The following is a 21,810-nucleotide window of genomic DNA, read 5'->3' as shown; positions in this document are numbered from 1 at the left end:
ATCAATATCTCTCATGAACCTTGAAGCAAAAATACTGGTTCCACAATTAAAAATCAGTGTAATTCACCATGTCACCCTTACGATGATCATTTTAATAGATGCAGAAAAAACATCTGACAAAATCCAACATCCATTCATAATTAAGAACTCTCAGAAAACTAGGAGTAAAAGGGAATTTCCTCAACCTGATAAAGACCATCTACAAAAATCTACACCTGATACACTTAATGGTAAAAGACTGCATGCTTGCCCCCTAATACTGGTGACAAGGCAAGGATGTGTCTGATATCACCACTCCTTTCACCATCATACTGGAAGGTCTAACCAGTGCAGCAAGACAAGAAAAAGAAATAAAAGGCGTTGGAAAGGAAAACTGGAAAGACTGGAAAAAAATAAAACATTTATTATAAATAATAATCTGCAGACATGACTACGTAGAAAACTTTTAAAAAATCTACATAAGTGAATCTGGCAAGGTGTCAGGATACAAGGTCAAAATACAAAAATCAATCGTATATCTAGATATTAGCAATGAACATTTTGGAAATTGAGAATTTTTAAAGTACCATTTACAAAAGCACACACAAAAAACCCATAAAGTACTAACAATATATGTGTAAGATCTGTATACTAAAATCTAAAAACACTGATAAAAGAAATCAAAGACCTATATAAATGGAGCAACATGCTGCATTCATGGATTGGAGGACAAATATTAAGAGGTCCACTCTCCCTGAACTGGTCTATGGATTCAATGCAATCATTATCAAAATCCAAGCATGTGGTTTTGTTCTTGTCAACAGGCTGATTCTAAAATGTACATAGCAAGGCAAAGGAACTAAAATTAGCAAAACAGTTTTCAAAATGAACATAGTTGCATTACTTATGCAAAGCTACAGTGATCACGCAGTGTAGTATGGGTGAAAGCTCAAACGTATAAACTAATGGAATAGTTCAGAAATAGGCTAATGCTGTGTCAGCTGATTTTCAACAAAGGTGCAAAGAAAAATGAACCTCAATCTATATATGGTACATATGTAATTTTTATATGTAAACAGATACAAAAACCAACTCAAATCAATCAGATGTAAATATAAAAACTGAAAACTATTAAACTTCTAAAAATATTAAACATTTTTGTCACCTTCAGTTAGGCAGGTTTCTTAGATATGACACCAAAAGCATAACCCATTAAAGAAAAAGTTGAAAAAGTGGACTTCTGTGAAAATTAAGAATTTCTGCTCTTCAAAAAGCTCTGTGCAAAGACAAACCTCATACTGGGAGAAAATATTTATAAAGCATATGTGATAAAGTCTGGTATCCAGATTATAGAAAATAATATCTGACTAGAAACATGTAAACACAAATTGGGTTACCATTTTTGACTTTTTCTGATTGACCAAGATAAAACACGAGGTTTTTGTCCATTATTGGGAGTGTGAAGATAGGGGTGTATCTGTGATGGAACTTCCACTTTTGGAACAGAAATTTGACAGTATGTACCAAATCTTAAATACACCCGTATCCTTTAATACAGTAATTACAGTTCTAGGAGTGTATCCTAGAAATCTTACACACCAAGGCTGGTATGCATGGTCACTATTCCAGTATTTCCACTTGCAAAAATGAAAATAAACATCAATCTTGGTAACAGGCACCAGTTAAATAAATAAAGGATCAGCCACAGATTATGAGGCTATTCAGAGGGGAAATCTGGCTTAAAGTATGCCCAGAAGAGAGAGAACAAAAGAAATTCATACAAATGTGAATGGGAGTTTTCTCTGCATGATTTAACTGCTGGGGTATTTTTTCTTTTTTTGGTCTATCTGAAGAACATGTATTCAGAAGGCAGAAGTTACTTTTTTTTTAAAGGAATTTAGACATTCCAGAGTTAAATCAGCATAAACGTGCAACATGAAAGTCCTGGTCTCCTTGTTAAGGAGAAAGTGAACATGGTACATAAGGATCTGATTTTGCAAGGGGAAGGGGGCAGACTGAGTAATCTGTGACTGAAAGGGCAGTTCATAATTCTCTTCCAGTTTCACTTTTGCTACTTCTCCCGTAAGGTATGACCATGACAGCATAGTTGATATTTGGGTTCCCCCTCCGTCACTCACTCCAGGATCATGTTGAATAGCGGTTTTATTTGGGCATAAATACACTTCGGACTTTCCCTTTATCTGGTCCCCAAATTTGGTTTTTAATAATGAAGCTCTTTCAATATAGAAACAGAATCTCATTTATGCATTCTCAAAAATACAAAAATTGTGTTGGTCAAGGCTTAGCTGGTGTCCCCTAGTGGGAAAGTCCTCAAATAACTGGCTGCTGTTCACGTAAGTGCAGAACATTTTTAAAAGGTAAATAAACACTAGCTTTCTCCCTTCAGGCCAGTTTAATTATTTTTGTTTGCCAAATTGCTCCTTTTGCAGGCAACTAAATTTTGTAGTGCCTTCCTTTTTATAGGTACGTGCTAAGGTGGGCCTTTTCATACGTATTATTAACTTTAAGCCTGCAAGGTGGGCGTTCATTTCTTACACAGTAGGTCACAAAGTTCAATACCATTATGCAGTAACACGTCAAGGAGACAAAACTCAATTTATCATTACACTTAAAACCAGCATCTGAGAACCTCAAGACTTTGTAAATTCTCTAAGCTTTTGATTAACACCAAAGAGTGAGACATAATGTCTTGACCTTATATGCACAGTTACAAGATGAAGCGGAACGAGTTTCCAAGGCTTTCTGGAGAGGAGGGGTGTGTAAAAAACCTCTTTTAACCATGGTGTCTCTCTCTCACACACACACACAAAGCTTTAATTATCAACCGTCTGAACAGATAAGTATCTAAAATAGTAATGCTCTCAAATACTACAGTAAAATTGACTTGATTCTTTATTACCTAGCATATACCTGTCTTTTCTTTCTTTTTTAGGGGTAGGGGTTGGGCTTGGCTTTGTTCTTCCAGAAGTGCACATTACTATCCCCCCTTGAATTTTTATGCGGTAGAAAGAAGATGCTGAAGCAGTGTTCCCCAACAAGGTAATGGTTTAAATTTCACTAAAATACTTCTATCAGTAACTGTTTAGCTTTCACAAATAATTTTCCAAGAACCAACATGTTACTTGTATAAATACTGTTACAAACTAAAAGAACCTCAGTTTTATTATTTTTAGTTTTCCTTAGGAATGTCTGTGAACAGAATAATCCTCACATTGAAGGTTGTTTTTTAAATCCTCACTTAATTTGAAAGGAAAAAGAGTGTGGGAATGTACTTTTCTATTCCAAAGTCTCAGGGCTTCACAGAAGAAAGCTTAATATCCAATAGTTAAGTTATATAAACATGAGTTTATACAGATACAGATTTATATAACTATTGCCCAGCCACTAAATAAAGATCAAGAGATTAACAGAATGAAAGTTTTTTTTCCTACCATAACTTTTCAGAAAGGTTAAGACAGAGGGATAGAATATGTATATATTTGTAGGTGTCAAGAGAATAGGAGAATACAAGCAACTTGACAAGACTAAGTGTATTCTATAAAAGATTAACCACGACCATGAGTGGCTGGGCTTATAGTTTGCTACACCAAAGAAATTAAAAATTGATACTTGAGAATATTGTTATAATAATTTATAATAGCATTCCTTTATAGAGGCATTTTAATTTAAGCAATGTTTCTCTCTTAAATATATAAAACTAACCCTTAGTGTCATGGATGAGAATCGTCATAGCTACTGCTACATGAAAGAACAATTTCCAAGAGCTGTTTGATGGTGTTATTTTAATACCTACACCCAAACTTTAGGGAAGCAATCTCCCAAGAAGATCTTCTGGAAAACTGCCTGATCTGCTCGTGGCAGGGGAATAGCCCACTTCCAACTCAAGCATGAAGAAAAACACAAGTCATGAATGTACCCAAGATCCCCAAATAAATTAGGAAAAGTGCCATTATTTTAAGAATTATCAGACATATAATCAAAGTGTTTAAACACAAATTCAAATTTGTTAAGTCCAAAAGATACAGTAATTTTATTACATATAATTTCTCCTGTGTGCTAAAAATGTTAACTTACAAGACATAATATCTGTATAAGTGTAGAGGGAATTACGGTGGAATTCTTTAATCATTTTTCATTGGTGAGAAGAGAACAATAAGGTAGTGGACAAATAATAAGCACTCAGAGTCCTCTAAAATTCAAGGTTGTATATTACTGCTCAACCAAAACATACTACCATTCTCTAATATAAATGCCTACTCATTTATCTTTGAAAAATAAAGGTCATTCTTTCTCCATTAAAGCTTCTGCAAGATTGACACAAAGGTTCATTCTACCTATTAAAAATAGGGGTACTCTTCATCTTTGGATAAGGTATCACCATTTAGGGAAAATGTAGTCATATACATATTACTAAATTTTTATTTGAGGCAGCTGTTGGAATCCATTAAGCACTTTTGGAACACTGTACCTTTAAAGTTTGTCTTTAACATTAATAGCTTTGGAAAACCAAAAATAAAAGAAAAACATCTATGACAAAGTACATTTCATTCAGATTTGCTAGCAGTAAAATACAAAAAAAAAATTTAGTGCAGTGTCCATTTTATCTAAATCACTTGAGGATAGTTTTATGTTATAGTTTTATGACTGACTGATAAAAAAAGTTTTAACTTGTTTAAAAACTTTAAGACTTTGACTTAGTATTTAGTAACACAAAAATGAAATTAAGCACTGTAAAGTCTTTAAAAATGAAGTTCTACAAATTTGGTTCCCATTTACAACAGTTTCATTAACAGATAATGAATTAAGTGTAGATACAATGTATCCAATACCCTTATAACTACAGTAAAAAAAAAAAAATCTAGTAGCATGTATAGATCATGATATCCTTAGTAATATCAATATATAGTCAAAACATGTTCATACAGAACCAATACCTCTCCTCCATGTAAAAGAACACTTGTTAAAAATAATTAACAAAAATACCCATAAAACAATGGAACCTCATTTCGTTTCACTGCACCCAAAGCTATGACACAAAATATTGGCTTAAAGGGGTAGATTAAAAAGAAAAAGAAAACCAGATTCTCCATTCTTTGTCACTTTTATTCAGTAGTAGTTTTTTTTTTTCCTTATTTTCAGTGCCAGACATGGCAAGGAGTGATTACAGCCAACTGTTATTAAAACATTTGTTCGCAACATATACCCCCTTTACCACTGACCCCAAACTGACTCGTTTTGTGTGCTTTCGTTCTTTCCTTTTTTATACCACCACCAAGACTGGGTGGAGGGGCAAGGGTAAGAGAGATGAAGGGGAAGAGTCCAGGAGGCCAGAAGAGGAGGAATGCTACAAGCCACAGTAAGAATGAGCTGTATTTAATTTAAAAAAGGGGGGAGGGGTGTACCCCACAAATGATACAGTAATGAGGATACACAATTAAATCCCATAAGCATGACTGAAGGCTTTCACTTGTGTTTGATGTCATCACAATGGAAGGCATAAAAAGTGGAGTAAATCAATGTTGATACAGTCCAATCTAGTCCATTAGGCAAGATGGTGCAAGAAGTCATTTAAATTAAAAGTGCCCTACCCTTACCTAAATGGCTAGCAGACATGGAGAACACCACAGTGAGGAATCCACCGAGCTTTCTCCATGTAGCTATTAAAAATGTGTTGTCGAATGGCACATTGTCAAACACTGGAAAAGGGGCGCCACAATGGACCTCTCTTTTTTAAGTATGAATGCTAGATTCAACTATCTCAACTAAGCAGGAAGTGGGCTCTTCTGCTAGGAATGCCAACCCTAATTCACTTTGTCTTGAAATATATACAGATTGTTTGTAGTAGCTACAGCAATGATATTTTCCTTGGGGTGCCAGGCTGTATGAAGTATTTTCTTGTTGAAGTCTAGGCTGTCAACGCTTATTTCATCTTTCTTTCGCTTGCCACTTGCACACACTTTGCGTGGCTTCAGAACTGTGCGAGGTTTATTGTTTTCCCGTGATGCTTCTAGGGTTATGTCTCGCTTTGTGTTCCGGTCAAACATTCTGAAGAAATTATTGTAAGATCCAGTCATGACAACACTGTAAAAGTAGACAGAGCACTCAGTCAAATAATGAACATTAGTTTTCAATGGTGAAACCTTGTACTCCAAAGAAAGAGCTACTTCAAGCAGATTTGGATTTAAGGAGGGGGCGGCTGACACCAACCCAGGGAACAATCACTGGAATAAACTAGGAATATAGTATTAGTAAACTTGATTTTCTATTAATGACTCCTTTTCACGACTACCAAAACTGTCAGCAAAGTTGAAAGCATCCTCAAGTAAAGCTTGTAAGTAGTACTGAATTATCTTAGTTGAGTATTTTTGCAACTTCAGTCTATGCAACCAACTAGACCAGCCAGCTTCTACCTACCAACCAACCAACAAAATAAAACAAAACGATGGTATACAGCTTTCTGTAAGAAACCAATGCTTTATTTTATGATTTACATTATAAGCTATTTATGTCCCCAGGACACTGTCTGGTTCAGACAATAATATCTTATGTATGCTTATAAGAAATCTGCTTCAGAGTATATAAAGAAAGTAGCATATACAACTTATTAACAGAAAATCGTTTAACCTATAACACTAAATATATTTTAAGCAAGTATTTTTTGACAAATATTTTTAATAGTATCATTTTGCAGGGGCACCACATTCTTGCCTATTAACCCTAAGACAATTTCTCTGTCAGTCCTACTTGCCATCCATCACGGCTCAACATCTGCTGAGCAGCCCAATGAGCAAAACTTCACATGTCTGAAACCATTAATAAATTACTTACATCCTTCCCACATGGTTTAAATTATTACTGTAAATAAGATTATAGGACACCGGGAACTGTTTAAGGTAATGCTTGAAAACATCTCTGAATACTTACAAATATTATACATTATACAGGGTCACATATTAAATACAAATGATTATGACCTATTCATTAATGTCAATTCTCCCAAAGGACACTTCACAACATTTTAACCAAACTCAGGTCGGTGCGTATTCCTGAAGGTAATAAAACTGTATTTCTTTTAAAATAATTTCTGTAGTTTAGACTGGCATCCCCATGTTAGCTGAACTTGTGAGGTTTTAATGGATTAGGGCACCTAGTCTATGCTATTTTAAAAGGTGTTGTTAGCCAGCATTTCTGTGGTATTCTTGCCAAAAATGTATAACTGGAATCTAAACACGAGAGAATATTAGACAACACTCAAATTAAGGAAAATTCTACAAAATAAATTGCCTGTGGTTTTCAAAAAAGCCAAAGTCATGAAAGACAAGGGAAGAATGAAGAACTTTTCCAAATTAAAGGAGACTAATGAGATGTGAAAATTAAATGAAACATATACTTTTGGATTGGATACCAGATTTTTTTTCTCTGCTAGAAAGGACATCATTGAGAGAACTCGTGTTATTTATGGGGATCTGTAGATTAGACAGCAGTACTGCATCAATGCAAATTTTTCTGCTTTAGATGCCTATACTGTCATTATATACGAGAGTCTTTCAAAAAAATTTTTTTTATGTTAAGGGAAATAAGTTTTCCTGACAATGGAACACGACGTTTAAACACTACGAGGACGAGCTGGCTGTAGCACTGCGTCATATCCTGCTCCACCAGTGTCGCCTTCCCTTTCCTGTCTCCTTGACGCCTCGGGTGAGCAGTGGCGTTCAGAGACGAAGCCTGCTTGCTCCTACTCCAGGTGTGCTGTGGCCAGCCTACAGGGCCTCATATTATAATCAGATAAAAACAATTTTAAAAATCAGACAAATTATCCAAGTTCTATTATAGTCAAAAGCACCATGAAACCTGACTTAAAACTATTGTTGAATACTCATTAATGAGTACCTTGAAAGCAAGTTTAATAATTCCAGAATTATGTTTTCTTTTACTATTATCTGTTCTATTGGAACATAATAAATAAATACTGACATTTAAAAATGGAATGATTAAGACTTATTTATCCTTCGAAATAATGGTACACATTTTGATGAAGTTGTGGATTATAAAAAGCTTAATTACTCATGGTAATATGGTTAAAATAATACATGGTAATTACCTCTTCTCTTCTATGAGGTATTAATGTAGTACCTGGAAAAACCAGTGTGTAACGCTGCAAATGAAGTTATCTACTGCTTAAATATTTCTAAAAACAATTTAATAGCAAAGTAACAACCAAACTGAAATTTCACCATTTTAATCACTGGCATGTCAAAAATGTGATTGATCTGGTTCATAAAAGATAAAGTTTAAAATTTATATCGTAATATATCTAGAATTTTTTGGGATACTTTCACATTTACTAGTGAAACATAATGTTTAATTTTTATCTGCCAATACTGCTGTAAGATTACTAAATTTATTTCAAGGAAACCCTAGGGAAAATGAAGTTGGTAAATGTAATTTATGTCAGTTTAAAGACAGGTTGGCCGTTAGTAAATGTAGCAACCATACTAGGAGTGAAATAGTAAATTTCTCTCCTCTAATGAAATTCAATTTGAATAAGGGGTTCAGTTCAAATTAAAATCAATTTACCTGTCAGATCCATTCCAACAACATTCAAATTTGTCAAATATGCAGTCATTTTCATATAGTGAACAAAGTTTACTTCTGAGGTATTCATGCACCTGGGGAAAAAACAAATACATATGTATACTTAGCTTACACCTTAAGATCTGCTGCTCTTGAAATTAGAAAATGGTTTTAAAAATCTATATATTTTTAAGGCATGTACAAACATGTATACATACCTTTTAGTCTCATTAAAACTCTATTCTCAAAACAAACAAACAAAAAAACTCAGTTCTCTGAGAAACAGTAAAGGTATTTTATCCTTTCACAGACATCTGATCCGCCTTCCATGAACACACATTTTCCTCTTGTACAATAGAGAAAAATACCCTTCTGGGCATGGCACATGTACTCTTTACAAGCTCGACTGAAATATTTAGGCCAGAAAACATTTAAAACTGGCACAGATAAGAGACTAATTAAAGAATATTATAGCAATATTTGAATTTGCTAACACTTGATTTTCAGCCCATTAATTGATAAAAAACATTCAATACTGTGGCTTTACTTCCTTTTTAACTACCATTTTTGGGGCATAAATAACTGAAGCCTACAATACCTTATTAAGTGCATACGTTATGCATTGCATGACCCTGCCCTAGTTTGGTGATAAATTATATGGTTATTCCAGGTATGTGTTACGGAAATATGTGATATACTTATTAATTATACAATATCAAAAGATAATGAAAATGTAGCTCTGTTTTTTGAAGTATAATTCTATGTTTACTCACTAGTATTTCACAAAGGGATCAACTAGAAAATAAATTGGTTACATAAAAAGTATTCTGAGAAATGATACAATTCTCTATTAATATTACTAAATTACAAAGGACAGTTCCAAAGTATTTGTTGTGATCATAAGGAAAAAAACCAAGTTTCTGTCTCACTACTATTCTTTTTTACTTAAAGGGAACCTTAAAAAGAAGTAATGATAGAAAAGAGTAGGTACCTTGGGACTTCCCTGATGGCACAGTGGTTAAGAATCCACCTGCCAATGCAGGGGACACGGGTTCAAGCCCTGGTCCAGGAAGATCCCACATGCCGCGGAGCAACTAAGCCCATGCGCCACAACTACTGAGCCTGCACTCTAGAGCCCACAAGCCATAACTACTGAGCCCACGTGCCACAACTACTGAAGCCCGCGCGCCTAGAGCCTATGCTCCGCAACAAGAGAAGCCACCGCGATGAGAAGCCCACGCACCGCAACAAAGAGTAGCCCCTGCTCCCTGCAACTAGAGAAAGCCCACGTGCAGCAACGAAGACCCAATGCAGCCATAAATAAATAAATAAATAAAAATTTAAAAAAGAGTAGGTACCTTCTCAATGCTTAGAATTCTCTATGAAACAACCTAAAGTCACTTTAACTGTCCATTTCAATTACACATATTCAATAATAGCTGAATCTGCATATGCTACATTTGAGCATGATGTGACTCTACTCGCAATCACTAATCTAGTACAGCATAGGTAGAAAAACTGCAAATCAGGTAAAACAGGTAAATCATGATCATTCAGCCAAGTTTTAGAGTGCACATACAGGGTTTCTCACCAAACAATGTAAGAGAATGAAGTTAAGGTTCAGACCAATTATTCTCAGTGGGAATGGGGTGGTGGTGGTGATAGTGATGGTGGTACGGATCACTAGGAGATAGATCAGAATCTCGGCAGTTACACAAATGTAATTTAAAAACAAAGCAGTACTGTATCCCTTTGTTGTTTCAATGTAGCATTTATTTTGAAATTTCAAATACCATTAAGGAGACTCTTAAGTGGTTCATGTTTGTCAAAGAGGATTAAAAAGTTTGAGAAACATCCTTCTAATTTTACTGAGAACATACAACGTAAAGAAGGTACCATTTATAAATTCTGTGTTCCTAAAGCAGTGTTAAATGTTTTCTACACTGCAGCTTAGGGCATAACACAGGTTTCTACTGGCCCCCCGACCCTGTTCCCAGCTGTGCACATCTTCATTCTCTTCTCCAGAAGAAAGGGATCCACGGTAGTGGCTTGGCTGACAAGAAGAGAATCCAAACTGACATCCTACAACAGAAAGGCAGCTCCTAAAGCTGTCTGCTGGGTTCTCACAAGTCCTTCTCCTTTAGGTTAAGACAACAGTTATTAGCCAAAAGGAGAATGCCAGTTCACTTGACTGGGCACACCAAAGCTAAGCTCTAGTTCAACTAGCACGATCCAGACTCCATCCAGGACACCTCGACTAGGACTGACCATTCTCCCCAATCCTCTTCCCCCAGACCTTGATAGAGACCGTAATTCCATCCTCACTTTAAATGTAGATAACAGGGGAAAAAAGTTATTACCGAACCAAAGTGGTAGCTTTACACTTTAAAACTGAATACACAAACACAACCTATAAAAGTATATATAAATTTAACATAAGCAAAGGCAGTGTACTCATGGATCTCTGAAGGGAAAAGCCTCATGGTGAGCACGCACTGCACTGTACTGGGATTAACACATAGCACAAAATCCTTCTCTACAAACACTTAAAAGTAAGTAAACAGGTTATATACTCACTGAAAGAAAAAATTGCAAATACCTGGTATGTTTCCACAGGCCTGTTTTCCATATTTAAGTCCCAAATTTTGACTGACAAATAGTCTCTAGTCATCATATATCGACCACTATGGCTGAATTTTACATCAGAAATTGAAGAGATGATTTCAGAAAAAAAAGACCTGTTACTCGGATCTTCAGGTTCTTCAAACACTAAAAACAAGCAAAATAGGAGGGCTGAGGGCAATTTGTAAATATTCTGGCTTGGACAAAGCATTCACTCAAAACACCATTCATCAACTTCCTAAGAGTGAGCTAAAAATGGCAGGGTAATAACCGAAAAACATCTGGCTATAAGAACATACCCTCCCTGAGAGTTTCTTAAGAGAATGAGAGTGACTTAGTACTGAAGTTGGAGATGCAAAAGGATGTATGTAGCACAGCACCTTCCAAAGTCATTTGGCTAATTCAGCAGAACCAGACTCACTCCAGATGTCTGACTTCAGTGCACCAATCTGAGGTCCTGCATATACCTCACTGACTTTGCCTGTACTGTCACCATGAGAAACACACCATCCTCACCATTCCAACTCATACCCGCATTTTATTTTTTTAGTGGCCTGGTAAAATTATTTTGATAAGCAGCACGTACCAATCTTAATGAGTTTTTAAAATCTTCAACAACTTGAAGATAAGAATACTGCAATCCTTTAATTTTTTTTACCTGGTACTTTTCAAACTTGTTTAAGCCAAAGAAACCTCATCTCAGAAGAAATCTTCCTAGGAAGCTCAAAACATAAAGGAAGAAAGGAAGGGAGGGAACAAAAGAGAGAAGGGAAGCAGGGAAGAAAGGAACTGCTCTACTTGAATACACGACTGGAGAACCCAACTCAAGTTCCCAAGGAATAGCGTTCCATTAAAAATACATCCACTGGGACTCAACAGACATGCCCCCAAGACAGCCTTCTATGCTCTTCCAGTAGAATAACCTATAATCCCTCATGTCGAGTCAGACAGCTTACCAAAGGAACAGGAGGTTTAAGACTTGTAAACCTATGTAAACGTAGTTACCATGTCTGAAGACAAACAGAAAATGTTATCATTTGAAAACAAGATGCAATAAACTTACGTTTAGAATGCCTATCACAGAGGGCGGATGCCCTCATGTCACATAACCGAATAGTTCCTTTACTGCTGCTGTATACAAATGTGTTACAACTGTTTGGATGGAATTCTGCTGCTGTAATCACCTCTGTCAGCTCCTCCATATTGGCAGGCTTGATATCCACAATATCTGGACAGCATTTTATTAAGGAATTTCCACTTAGAAAAAAGGTCAAGCATAATTTTATGTTTTTCAAATCTAAAATTCATTCACAGACTTAAGCACAACTATTAATTCTAAACTGCATATTACTACTTCCATGAGTATAAATCCCAGAGGGATCAAAACTCTTAATGCTTGAAAAAAAGTCTGAGACGAAAACACGGGTGAATTTTAAATCACCTTAGAATGTAGAGGTCTTTTTTTTTCTGAGTATGATACAAACCCCAGAAGCCATAAGAAAAAGACTGACACACCATCTTCCTAAATATTAAGAACTTAGTGTACACTCCAAACAAAACAAAAGGAAAAATCTGTACAGTGGCAAAAAAGGGAAACTGTTCGCACACAAACAATGGAGCTGATTTACTTGATGTCGAGAAGGTGTTTTAAAAACAAAGAAATTCCAATAAGAATATAGGCAAATCCAACGAAAAAATATGGAAAAGAAATATAAGTGGTTGATAAATATGAAAACATGCTCAAATCTACTCAGGATGAAAGAAGTGAATCAAAACGAGAAGTTTTCACTAACTAGACTGCTAAAGGTATAGGAAAACAGGCTCTTTTATACACTATAAACATACCTCATTTCATTGTGCTTCGCTTTTATTGAGCTTCACAGATACTGCATTTTTTTATAAATTGAAGTTTTGTAGCAACCCTGCATCTAGCAAGTCTATCAGTGCCATTTTTCCAACTGCATTTGCTCACTTTGTGTCTCTGTCACATTTTGGTTATTATCACAATATTTCAAACTTTTACATTATTATTACATTTGTTATGGTGATCTGTGATCTTTGATGTCACTGTTGTAATTGTTTTGGGGTGCCATGAACTGTGCCCACAAGATGGTGAATTTAGTCAATTGCTGAAAGGACAACCAAGGGCTTAGAACATTACATAAACTTAGTTGATAAAGCAGCAGCAAGGTTTGAGGGTACTGACTCCAGTTCTGAAGGGAAGTTCTACTGTGGGTGAAATGCTGTTAAAACAGCACTGCAGACTACAGAGAGATCATTCATGAAAGGAAGAGTCAAACTGACGTGGCAAACTTTGCTGTTGTCTTATTTCAAAGAAGTTGCCACAGCTCCTCCACCCTTCAGCAGCCACCACTACAGGTATGCCTGTATTGGTAGAGTATGAATAATAGTAGAGTGTTAATTTTTCAAATGATACCTATTTGGAAAGACATACATTAATACTAGTTATAATAACTAACATTTATCAAGAACTTAAAAACAAACATATATACATTTCTATATTTATACGTATATAGTATATGTGTGTGTATATATCTCATATATCACACACTTGTATATGCACAGAAAAATTTCAGGAGGATAACATAAACAATGAAAATGAGGTTTGGGAAAGTATTTATACTGCCATGCATCATGACTTGTATGAATTTCTTTTTCCAATCTTATTTTTATAATTAAAAACATTTTTTAAGAATAATACTCCAGGGCTTCCCTGGTGGCGCAGTGGTTGAGAGTCCGCCTGCTGATGCAGGGGACACGGGTTCATGCCCTGGTCCAGGAAGATCCCACATGCCGCAGAGCGGCTGGGCCCGTGAGCCATGGCCGCTGAGCCTGCGCGTCCGGAGCCTGTGCTCCGCAACGGGAGAGGCCACAACAGCGAGAGGCCCACGTACTGCAAAAAAAAAAAAGAAGAATACTCCACATATTTGTTTCTGTTACAAGAAACAGCTATTTAAAAAATTTTCTATTTTCATAGGTACAACCAGATGAATTCCTTAAAATTATAAGAATCTAATTTTTAAATTGATACATTATGCTTTTTATCAAATAACTTCAGCCAGTGTTTAATCACTTAAACACAAAGAAAAAATGGTCTAAAGTAAGAAGCTACTGTAAAAAGAATCAAAACACACTAAGGAGAGATGAAAATAAATCCAGTATGGGCACAACATGCATTCTTTACCAAACACCAAAAAAAAGAAACCAAATGGATACTAAAACTCCTGTCTGTAATTTCCAGGTGCCAAAGATTAATCCGCAAATCATCTGCAGATAAATACGTTTCGTAATCACTATTAATAGAAATTGAGTTGATGTGATATGTATGAGCATTGGCAAATATTCGTCGTGGACTCGCCTCAACCATTAGATCCATGGGCCTAAAGACCGGCACCTGTCAACAAGACACATGAAAAACCGTTGATTACAAAATGTTTATTGTTTACAAAAGCACTGAAGGTCTAGAATACTTCATTACTCCAGTTTTTGAGGGAACACAAAACAGTATAATATTACACAGATTTAGTTTTATAAAGCAACTGATGTTTGCTTATTTAAAGTGTTAAAATGGGAAGAAAAATGAAAAATCTGGAAAATTTACCTTCTTTTACAGATAGCAGTACTATGAGAATTTGCAGTTTTTCCCAGTTTCAATCTTTTGCTTGAAAGACTTGCAAAGCTAATAAATGTTTATAATTTAAAGTGGCTAAAAAGGAAATTAGCCCAAAGCATCTAATTCTTGGTATTTTTTAAATTGCAACTAGAAGATTTAGTCCATTTCTACTTTTTTTGATCTCCAAAGAAAGTTAACCTTGAAACTTAACCTTCTAACAGCTGACAATCAAACCACGAGAGCAAAAGAGAGTATGGTGGCACAGTATAAAACACAGGCTTGTGCTGAGTCCTGGTTCAGCCCCTGACCACAGTGAAATCTCTCTGTAGATCAGGGTCTGTTTAAAATTTGAGTTATTAATGTTCTATCTGGTTACCGAATCTTGGGAAAGAGCAGACTGTAATTATTCCTATTGATGTTCTGCCGAGTATCTATAATATATAACAGGAATACAAAACGTTATTCATCAGAATTAGAACTTTTTTTTTTTTTTTTTAATGTACTTACACGTAGTGTAGTGACTGTAGTAGGATCTCTATACCTTCCATCTTCCTCTTTCAAGTTATACCCTTCTGGTCTTTTGTCCCTTTCACTGATTTTCCATAATTTTATTGTTTTATCTGGGGAGAAAATAAAGAAAGTCCTCAAAAAAAAAAAATTAAAACTGATAGAAGGGCTTCCCTGGTGGCGCAGTGGTTGAGAGTCTGCCTGCCAATGCAGGGGACACGGGTTCGTGCCCCGGTCCCGGAAGATCCCACATGCTGTGGAGCGGCTGGGCCCGTGAGCCACAACTACTGAGCCTGCGCGTCTGGAGCTTGTGCTCCGCAACGAGAGGCCACGACAGTGAGAGGCCCGCGCACCGCGATGAAGAGTGGCCCCCGCTCGCCGCAACTAGAGAAAGCCCACGCACAGAAAAGACGACCCAGCACAGCCAAAAATAAATAAATAAATGAATTAAAAAAAAAAAAAACTGATAGAAGAAGAACACTTTAAGATATATTTAAACACACCATTTCGTAACCCAAGAGTAAAATCCGTGATCTGACTTAATAGAAAACAAATTTCCTGCTACCAGATGAATAAAAACATCCATACACAGAAAAACAGTACAGAAATTGCACATTTATGTTAATGGCACTTGTAAAATTCCATTTGATATTAAAATCAAGTCACAGCCAGGTCCTTATCCTTCAAAAATAATTAAACCTAAAGGGAAAAAATTGTATATTTATGTACATATAAACACATATATGTCTATACATATATACAAACATATACATATATAATGCTTAATATTTAATTTTGCCAGGAGATGGAAATAACCTAAGTGTCCATCATCGGATGAATGGATAAAGAAGATGTGGCACATATATACAATGGAATATTACTCAGCCATAAACAGAAACGAAATTGAGCTATTTGTAATGAAGTGGATGGACCTAGAGTCTGTCATACAGAGTGAAGTAAGTCATAAAGAGAAAGACAGGGGCTTCCCTGGTGGCGCAGTGGTTGAGAGTCTGCCTGCCGATGCAGGCTCAGTGGCCACGGCTCATGGGCCCAGCCGCTCCACGGCATGTGGGATCTTCCCAGACCGGGACATGAACCTGTGTCCCCTGCATCGGCAGGCGGACTCTCAACCACTGTGCCACCAGGGAAGCCCAATAAGCTTTAATTTTGAAGTAAGTTTAGAGTTACAGAGAAGTTGCAGAGTGTTTCCATATACCCTTCACCCAGTTTTTTCTAATGTCAGCATCTTATGCAACCTCAGTACATTTGTTAAAACTAAGAAATTAACATTCTACATTACGATTAACTAAACTCCAGACTTGACTCTGATTTCACCAGGTTTTCCACTAACGCCTCTTTTCTGTTCCAGGATCCAAATAACACTATTAGCTGTCAAGCTTCCTTAGTCTCTCTGACTTTACCAATTTCTCAGACTTTCCTTAGTTTTCTTCACCCTGACTGTTCTGAGAAGCAGTGGCGAGGTATTGTGTAGAATGTCCCTGAACTGGGTATGTCTGCTCTTTCCTCATGATCAGACTGGGATCATGGGTTTTTAGGAAGAGCCCAGAGGCGAAGCGAGTGTATACATAGCACCAACGTGACTTTTCCGCTGGTGATGTTAGATTTGATCACTTGGTTAAGGCAGTAACTGCCAGGTTTCACTACTTCCCCATTGCCATACTCTATTCTTTGGAAGTGAGTCACTAAGTCCAGTCTACACTTAAAAGGACAATTAAGTTACAGTTCCTGCACTGAGGAATCTCTGTCCACATATTATTTGTAATTCTCCTTTGTAACAAGCATTCCTTCTCCCCACTTATTTATTCAATCAACCATTTATATCACTATGGACTCAAGCACGTTTATTTAATATTATACTTTGTGTTACAATCCTGAAACTACACTTATAAAAGTATCACATTCTTAATGGTCCTTCATAAGCAAATGGGTATAACACAATTTGAAAAAGCAGTGCATAAAGGCACCATAGAACTCTGTCATAGAGAGGTAGCAGGGACTCCTCCAGCCTGGCCACCCCTCTCTGCCTGGTGCAGAAGAGCATGCTACGCTGCCCCTGTGGGTGCCCTTTGCAGAGATGACATGTACACAGAGAAAAACTGCTAAGTTTACTAACTTGTAACCTAGTATTTCATCTCAACCCTCTGTAATCTTGTTTTTCAGTTATACTGCAGTTAAGTTATATGTGTTTTCTATGTGCTATTTAGTTTATATATATTTATATAATTTAGGTAAAGGATGATATATTTTAGAATATTTAACCTGACCCCAAATCTGTAATATAAACGAGCCAAGATCTGAATTCTACATTTTGGGAGAAATTATCACCTAAATATGATAAGGATGACACACACACACCCCCGGGTACATACACATCCCCATGATTATCTTATGGCCTGTTCAAATTTTTCATCCTTACTAAAGATCCAAATAAATCACGATATACTTATCAAACATATGAAATAAGACGTAATTAGTGTTTGTGGTTCCTAGTAGTGTTATAGGAAGGAAATTCTAAAAAAAAAAAAAAGAAAGAAGAAAACTTGGGTAAACAGATTTTTAAAGCAAATTAAACTTCAAAACAAAAATTTTAAAGTGATAAAATTTGTAACTTAAGAGACTTTTTACAACTTTAATGGCATAAACAAAGAATCCAGAAGTACTACACAATTTTAGTGCAGTGCCTGGGAACAAGGCAGGTCAGGAATTTTTAAAAAATCAAAATTCTTATGCTCTACAGTAGCGACCTTTTTTTTTTTTTTTTTTTTTTTTATGCGTTACGCGGGCCTCTCACTGCTGTGGCCCCTCCCGTTGCGGAGGACAGGCTCCGGACGCGCAGGCCCAGCGGCCATGGCTCACGGGCCCAGCCGCTCCGCGGCACGTGGGATCCTCCCAGACCGGGGCACGAACCCGTGTCCCCTGCATCGGCAGGCAGACTCCCAACCACTGCGCCACCAGGGAAGCCCGCGACCTTTTTATCTGGAGTTTTTGGTCCACAGTTAGAGGTACATGAGAGTAATCAAACTCCATAAAACTGCATGCAAGATTATGTGAATATACTCATTTTCTGTGAAGGGGATTATTAGATTCCTCAAAGAGAACTGTTGCTTCCAAAAAGTTAAGAACCACTGCTCTGCACTGTTTCCCTGCACTGTGAACACCGATAACTAAAGAAGTCCACAACCCCAGCACCCCCCTCACCAGAGGGTCAGACCAGGGAGAACCATGCCACCAACTCTCCTCTGTGGGTGTGCAGCTTTTACATAAAATCCAAAAAGCTTCTTAATAATAAGCTGTTAAAACACAACCTGTTTACGAGTGAACTTTGTGTTATTCATATATTCAAGGACCTGGGTCAACAGATTGCAATGTAGAGAAACTGAGGAGAATTCAGAGAAAGGCAAAAGAAGACTAAAGAGAAAGAGAAAGAGACCACTTGAAGAAACATTGTGAATAAGTTATAAGAAGGTGACTATTAAGTTATTTAAGTAAAAACAATCTGGGAGGGCTTCCCTGGTGGCGCAGTGGTTGAGAGTCTGCCTGCCGGGGCAGGGGACACGGGTTCCTGCCCCGGTCCGGGAAGATCTCACATGCCGCGGAGCAGCTGGGCACGTGTGCCATGGCCGCTGAGCCTGCGCGTCCGGAGCCTGTGCTCCGCAACGGGAGAGGCCACAACAGTGAGAGGCCCGCGTACCAAAAAAAAAAAAAAAAAAAGAAAACAATCTGGGAAACACTGAACAGTTTGTGATGATCATGGAAAGCCAATACAAAGATGAAAGTAAGATTAATTTGGGTTATTCAAAGCTGGAACGTTTGGTCCTATTTTCCACTGCTCTCCCCAGTAGTTTCTAATCTTTTTGTGAGTATAAGACCTGTGGGGGGAAAAGGTACTATTATGCTATATCTCAGAGAATACTATACGAAGTAACAGAAAGATACTGCTCAGATTTAACAGAAGTTGACATTTTTCCATATTTGCTTTCTCTCTTTTCAAAGAATAAAGCTTTTCAGATACAGATTTTTAAGTCCTACTCCTCTCATCCTTTTTCCTATCTCACCATGCCCAGACACAGCAGTTTGTAAAATGTCCATACTTGTTCTAGCCTTCCACAATGGACTCTACTTTTAGCACAAAAAATACAGCCCCCACCCCAAAATTTGTATTTTACTTAGTATTCATTAACAACAAAAAGACAAGAACCTACAATGCATTGTGTAGTGTCCTTTAAAATAATTTGTATTATTAATCAATGATTTTTCAAATTTACACAGGAATCCTATTTGGGAAACTCTGTTGATTCTGTCTACAGAAAAATATTACATAGATTCACATAACCCGACCCAACAACTGCAATTTCCAGTGGTTTCTCCTTCCACTGAGCTTCTGTAGAGTTTGGTGTCTAGAAAGGCTCGCCTGGTTAAATGATGCCTTATCTCAAATCACAGAGGAGCACATGGAAACCTGCATGGAAGACATGTGTGGATATAAATAAGGACTGAAAGAGATTTAAGATTTAATCCATAAGTGAACTGAAGTGGGATTTGCTTCCAAATAATACTGAGAAGGAGGGGGAGGAGAAGTACCTGAGAAACAACTGGTGATGAACTGAGAAGTACTGAAGCTGGGTGTTGGGTATATGGGGCTTCATTATTCTGCTTCAGCTTGTACTTTAAAAATTCCCCTCTAGGGCTTCCCTGGTGGTGCAGTGGTTGAGAGTCCCGCCTGCTGATGCATGGGACACGGGTTCGTGCCCTGGTCTGGGAAGATCCCACATGTCACGGAGCAACTAAGCACGTGCGCCACAACTACTGAGTCTGTGAGCCACAACTACCGAGACCGCGTGTCTACAGCCCATGCTCTGCAACAAGAGAAGCCACCGCAATGAGAAGCCCGCACACTGCAACGAAGAGTAGCCCCTGCTCGCCGCAACTAGAGAAAGCCCACATACAGCAACGAAGACCCTACGCGGCCAAAAATTAATTAATCAATTAATTTTTTTTAAAAAGTGAACCGCCAAAATTACTAAGAGCCAACACACTTCCTGGAACATTTACTTCCAAAGCAGAAACTACGTAAATGGTATAATTACATATTATTTGTGTCAAAGAGCAGTATCTGAAGTGCTATTTGAAATAACTTAGTTACCTATGTAAATTAAAACTGAACCAAGATTAGAAGCCAACATGTGACATGAGTAAACATATAACCTCCATCTAGGATGCTCTACGTTACAAGCTTTAAATCATTATTTCTATTTATTTTTCTTTTGGTAAGAAGAGAGGGGAATGCAATTTATGTGAAAAGAGAGGGGGGTAGATGGTACAGATTTCAATGGACTTGTTAGGGAGAGCTTTGACAATCAGAAAAATTGGCATCTAAGAGGAAGCAAACATTTATGTTGTCAGCTAGTGGCATCATTCTGGGGAATGCATTTCCAATAATTGGATACAATGGGTGATAAGGACTAAGGTGGATGAGGGCAGCACTTAATGCTGTCTACCAGGTCACCCCCGAAGTCACTTGAGTTTACATTCTGCAAGTGCTAAAGAATGGTGAGGTCTAGGTGCTAAAATCTGATCTTATTAACACCGAAGGGATGAGAAAATGAGAGGTTTTCCCCAATCATTGTGCCAGCCTCAAAAAACTTTTAATCTAAATTTTTACAGACTATGGCTACCCAGAACACCTGGACGTAACCCTCAATCACTCTAATGCTTCTCTTTAGACTCAAATCCACAGGGATAAACCAGGTCACAACAACTCATGTGAAAAAAATTTAGAAGAACAAAAGAAATGACCCACTTCTTAACCTGTCATAAAGGACTTTAAATTCTGGTAGAGTCATTATATAATTCTAACTCTCACTTAATAACGTTTCCTGAACAAACAAAACAGTATAAGAAGCATCTTCTTACAGCCATAAGGCTCGCTGGGAAGAAGGCAATGAGTCAACTCCGGTTTGTGTCCTTCTTGGATGGGGATCAAGTAAGAAGAGCGTTCTCCTAGAGAGTATCCTGGAATGGGGGCCGTCCTTTGACAGAGTGTTTTGTATTTACAGTTTGAAATACTCTTTGGAGAGTTAGGCACACTTAAAAAGGAAGAGGAAAGGCAATTAATATTTACTGAGCACTCACTATGTACACTAGGAGTCACCACATCTGCTCCTCACAGCCGTACTGTAACACAGATATTACCATCTCCAGTTTGCAGATGAGAGAAACTTGATTCAGTGTTAGTAACCTGCCCAAGGCGACTAAGCCAAGAAGTGGCAGAAACAGGATCTGACCCAAACTGAATGGTAAAGCTCATTCTTCTCACTACAAACTGTGTGGACTAAAAGAAGTGGACGCCTGAGGATCTCTTTCATAGAATTTAAAAACTAAAAGACAATAAAAAAGGGAAGACAAAAAAGAAGAGTTTACATTCTATATAGGGAAAAACTATTTCCAAATGT

General features: G+C 37.2%; 1 protein-coding gene across 3 annotated transcripts in view; it reads right to left on the bottom strand.

Moving 5' to 3' along the window:
- Positions 1-5,082: 5,082 nt before the first annotated feature.
- PPP2R2A (protein phosphatase 2 regulatory subunit Balpha) overlaps positions 5,083-21,810 on the bottom strand; it is an 84,770-nt gene continuing 68,042 nt past the window's right edge. Inside the window, exons 5-10 of one of the 3 annotated variants that reach the window (XM_032635543.1) lie at positions 15,338-15,450; positions 14,434-14,611; positions 12,260-12,424; positions 11,174-11,343; positions 8,578-8,669; positions 5,083-6,081 (exon numbers count right to left, since the gene is read on the bottom strand). In XM_032635543.1, the coding sequence (XP_032491434.1) occupies positions 5,802-6,081; positions 8,578-8,669; positions 11,174-11,343; positions 12,260-12,424; positions 14,434-14,611; positions 15,338-15,450 (998 nt within the window). In that variant the 3' untranslated portion in view covers positions 5,083-5,801. Of the gene's footprint in view, positions 6,082-8,577; positions 8,670-11,151; positions 11,344-12,259; positions 12,425-14,433; positions 14,612-15,337; positions 15,451-21,810 lie in introns of all 3 variants that reach the window. The other 2 variants (XM_032635544.1, XR_004350431.1) reach the window with 2 other exon arrangements.

The sequence above is a fragment of the Phocoena sinus genome, chromosome 6 (genome assembly GCF_008692025.1).
Source record: "Phocoena sinus isolate mPhoSin1 chromosome 6, mPhoSin1.pri, whole genome shotgun sequence".
NCBI lineage: Eukaryota > Metazoa > Chordata > Mammalia > Artiodactyla > Phocoenidae > Phocoena > Phocoena sinus.
The sequence above is the reverse complement of the archived record's forward strand: the minus strand, read 5'-3'. Positions and strand labels throughout refer to the sequence as shown.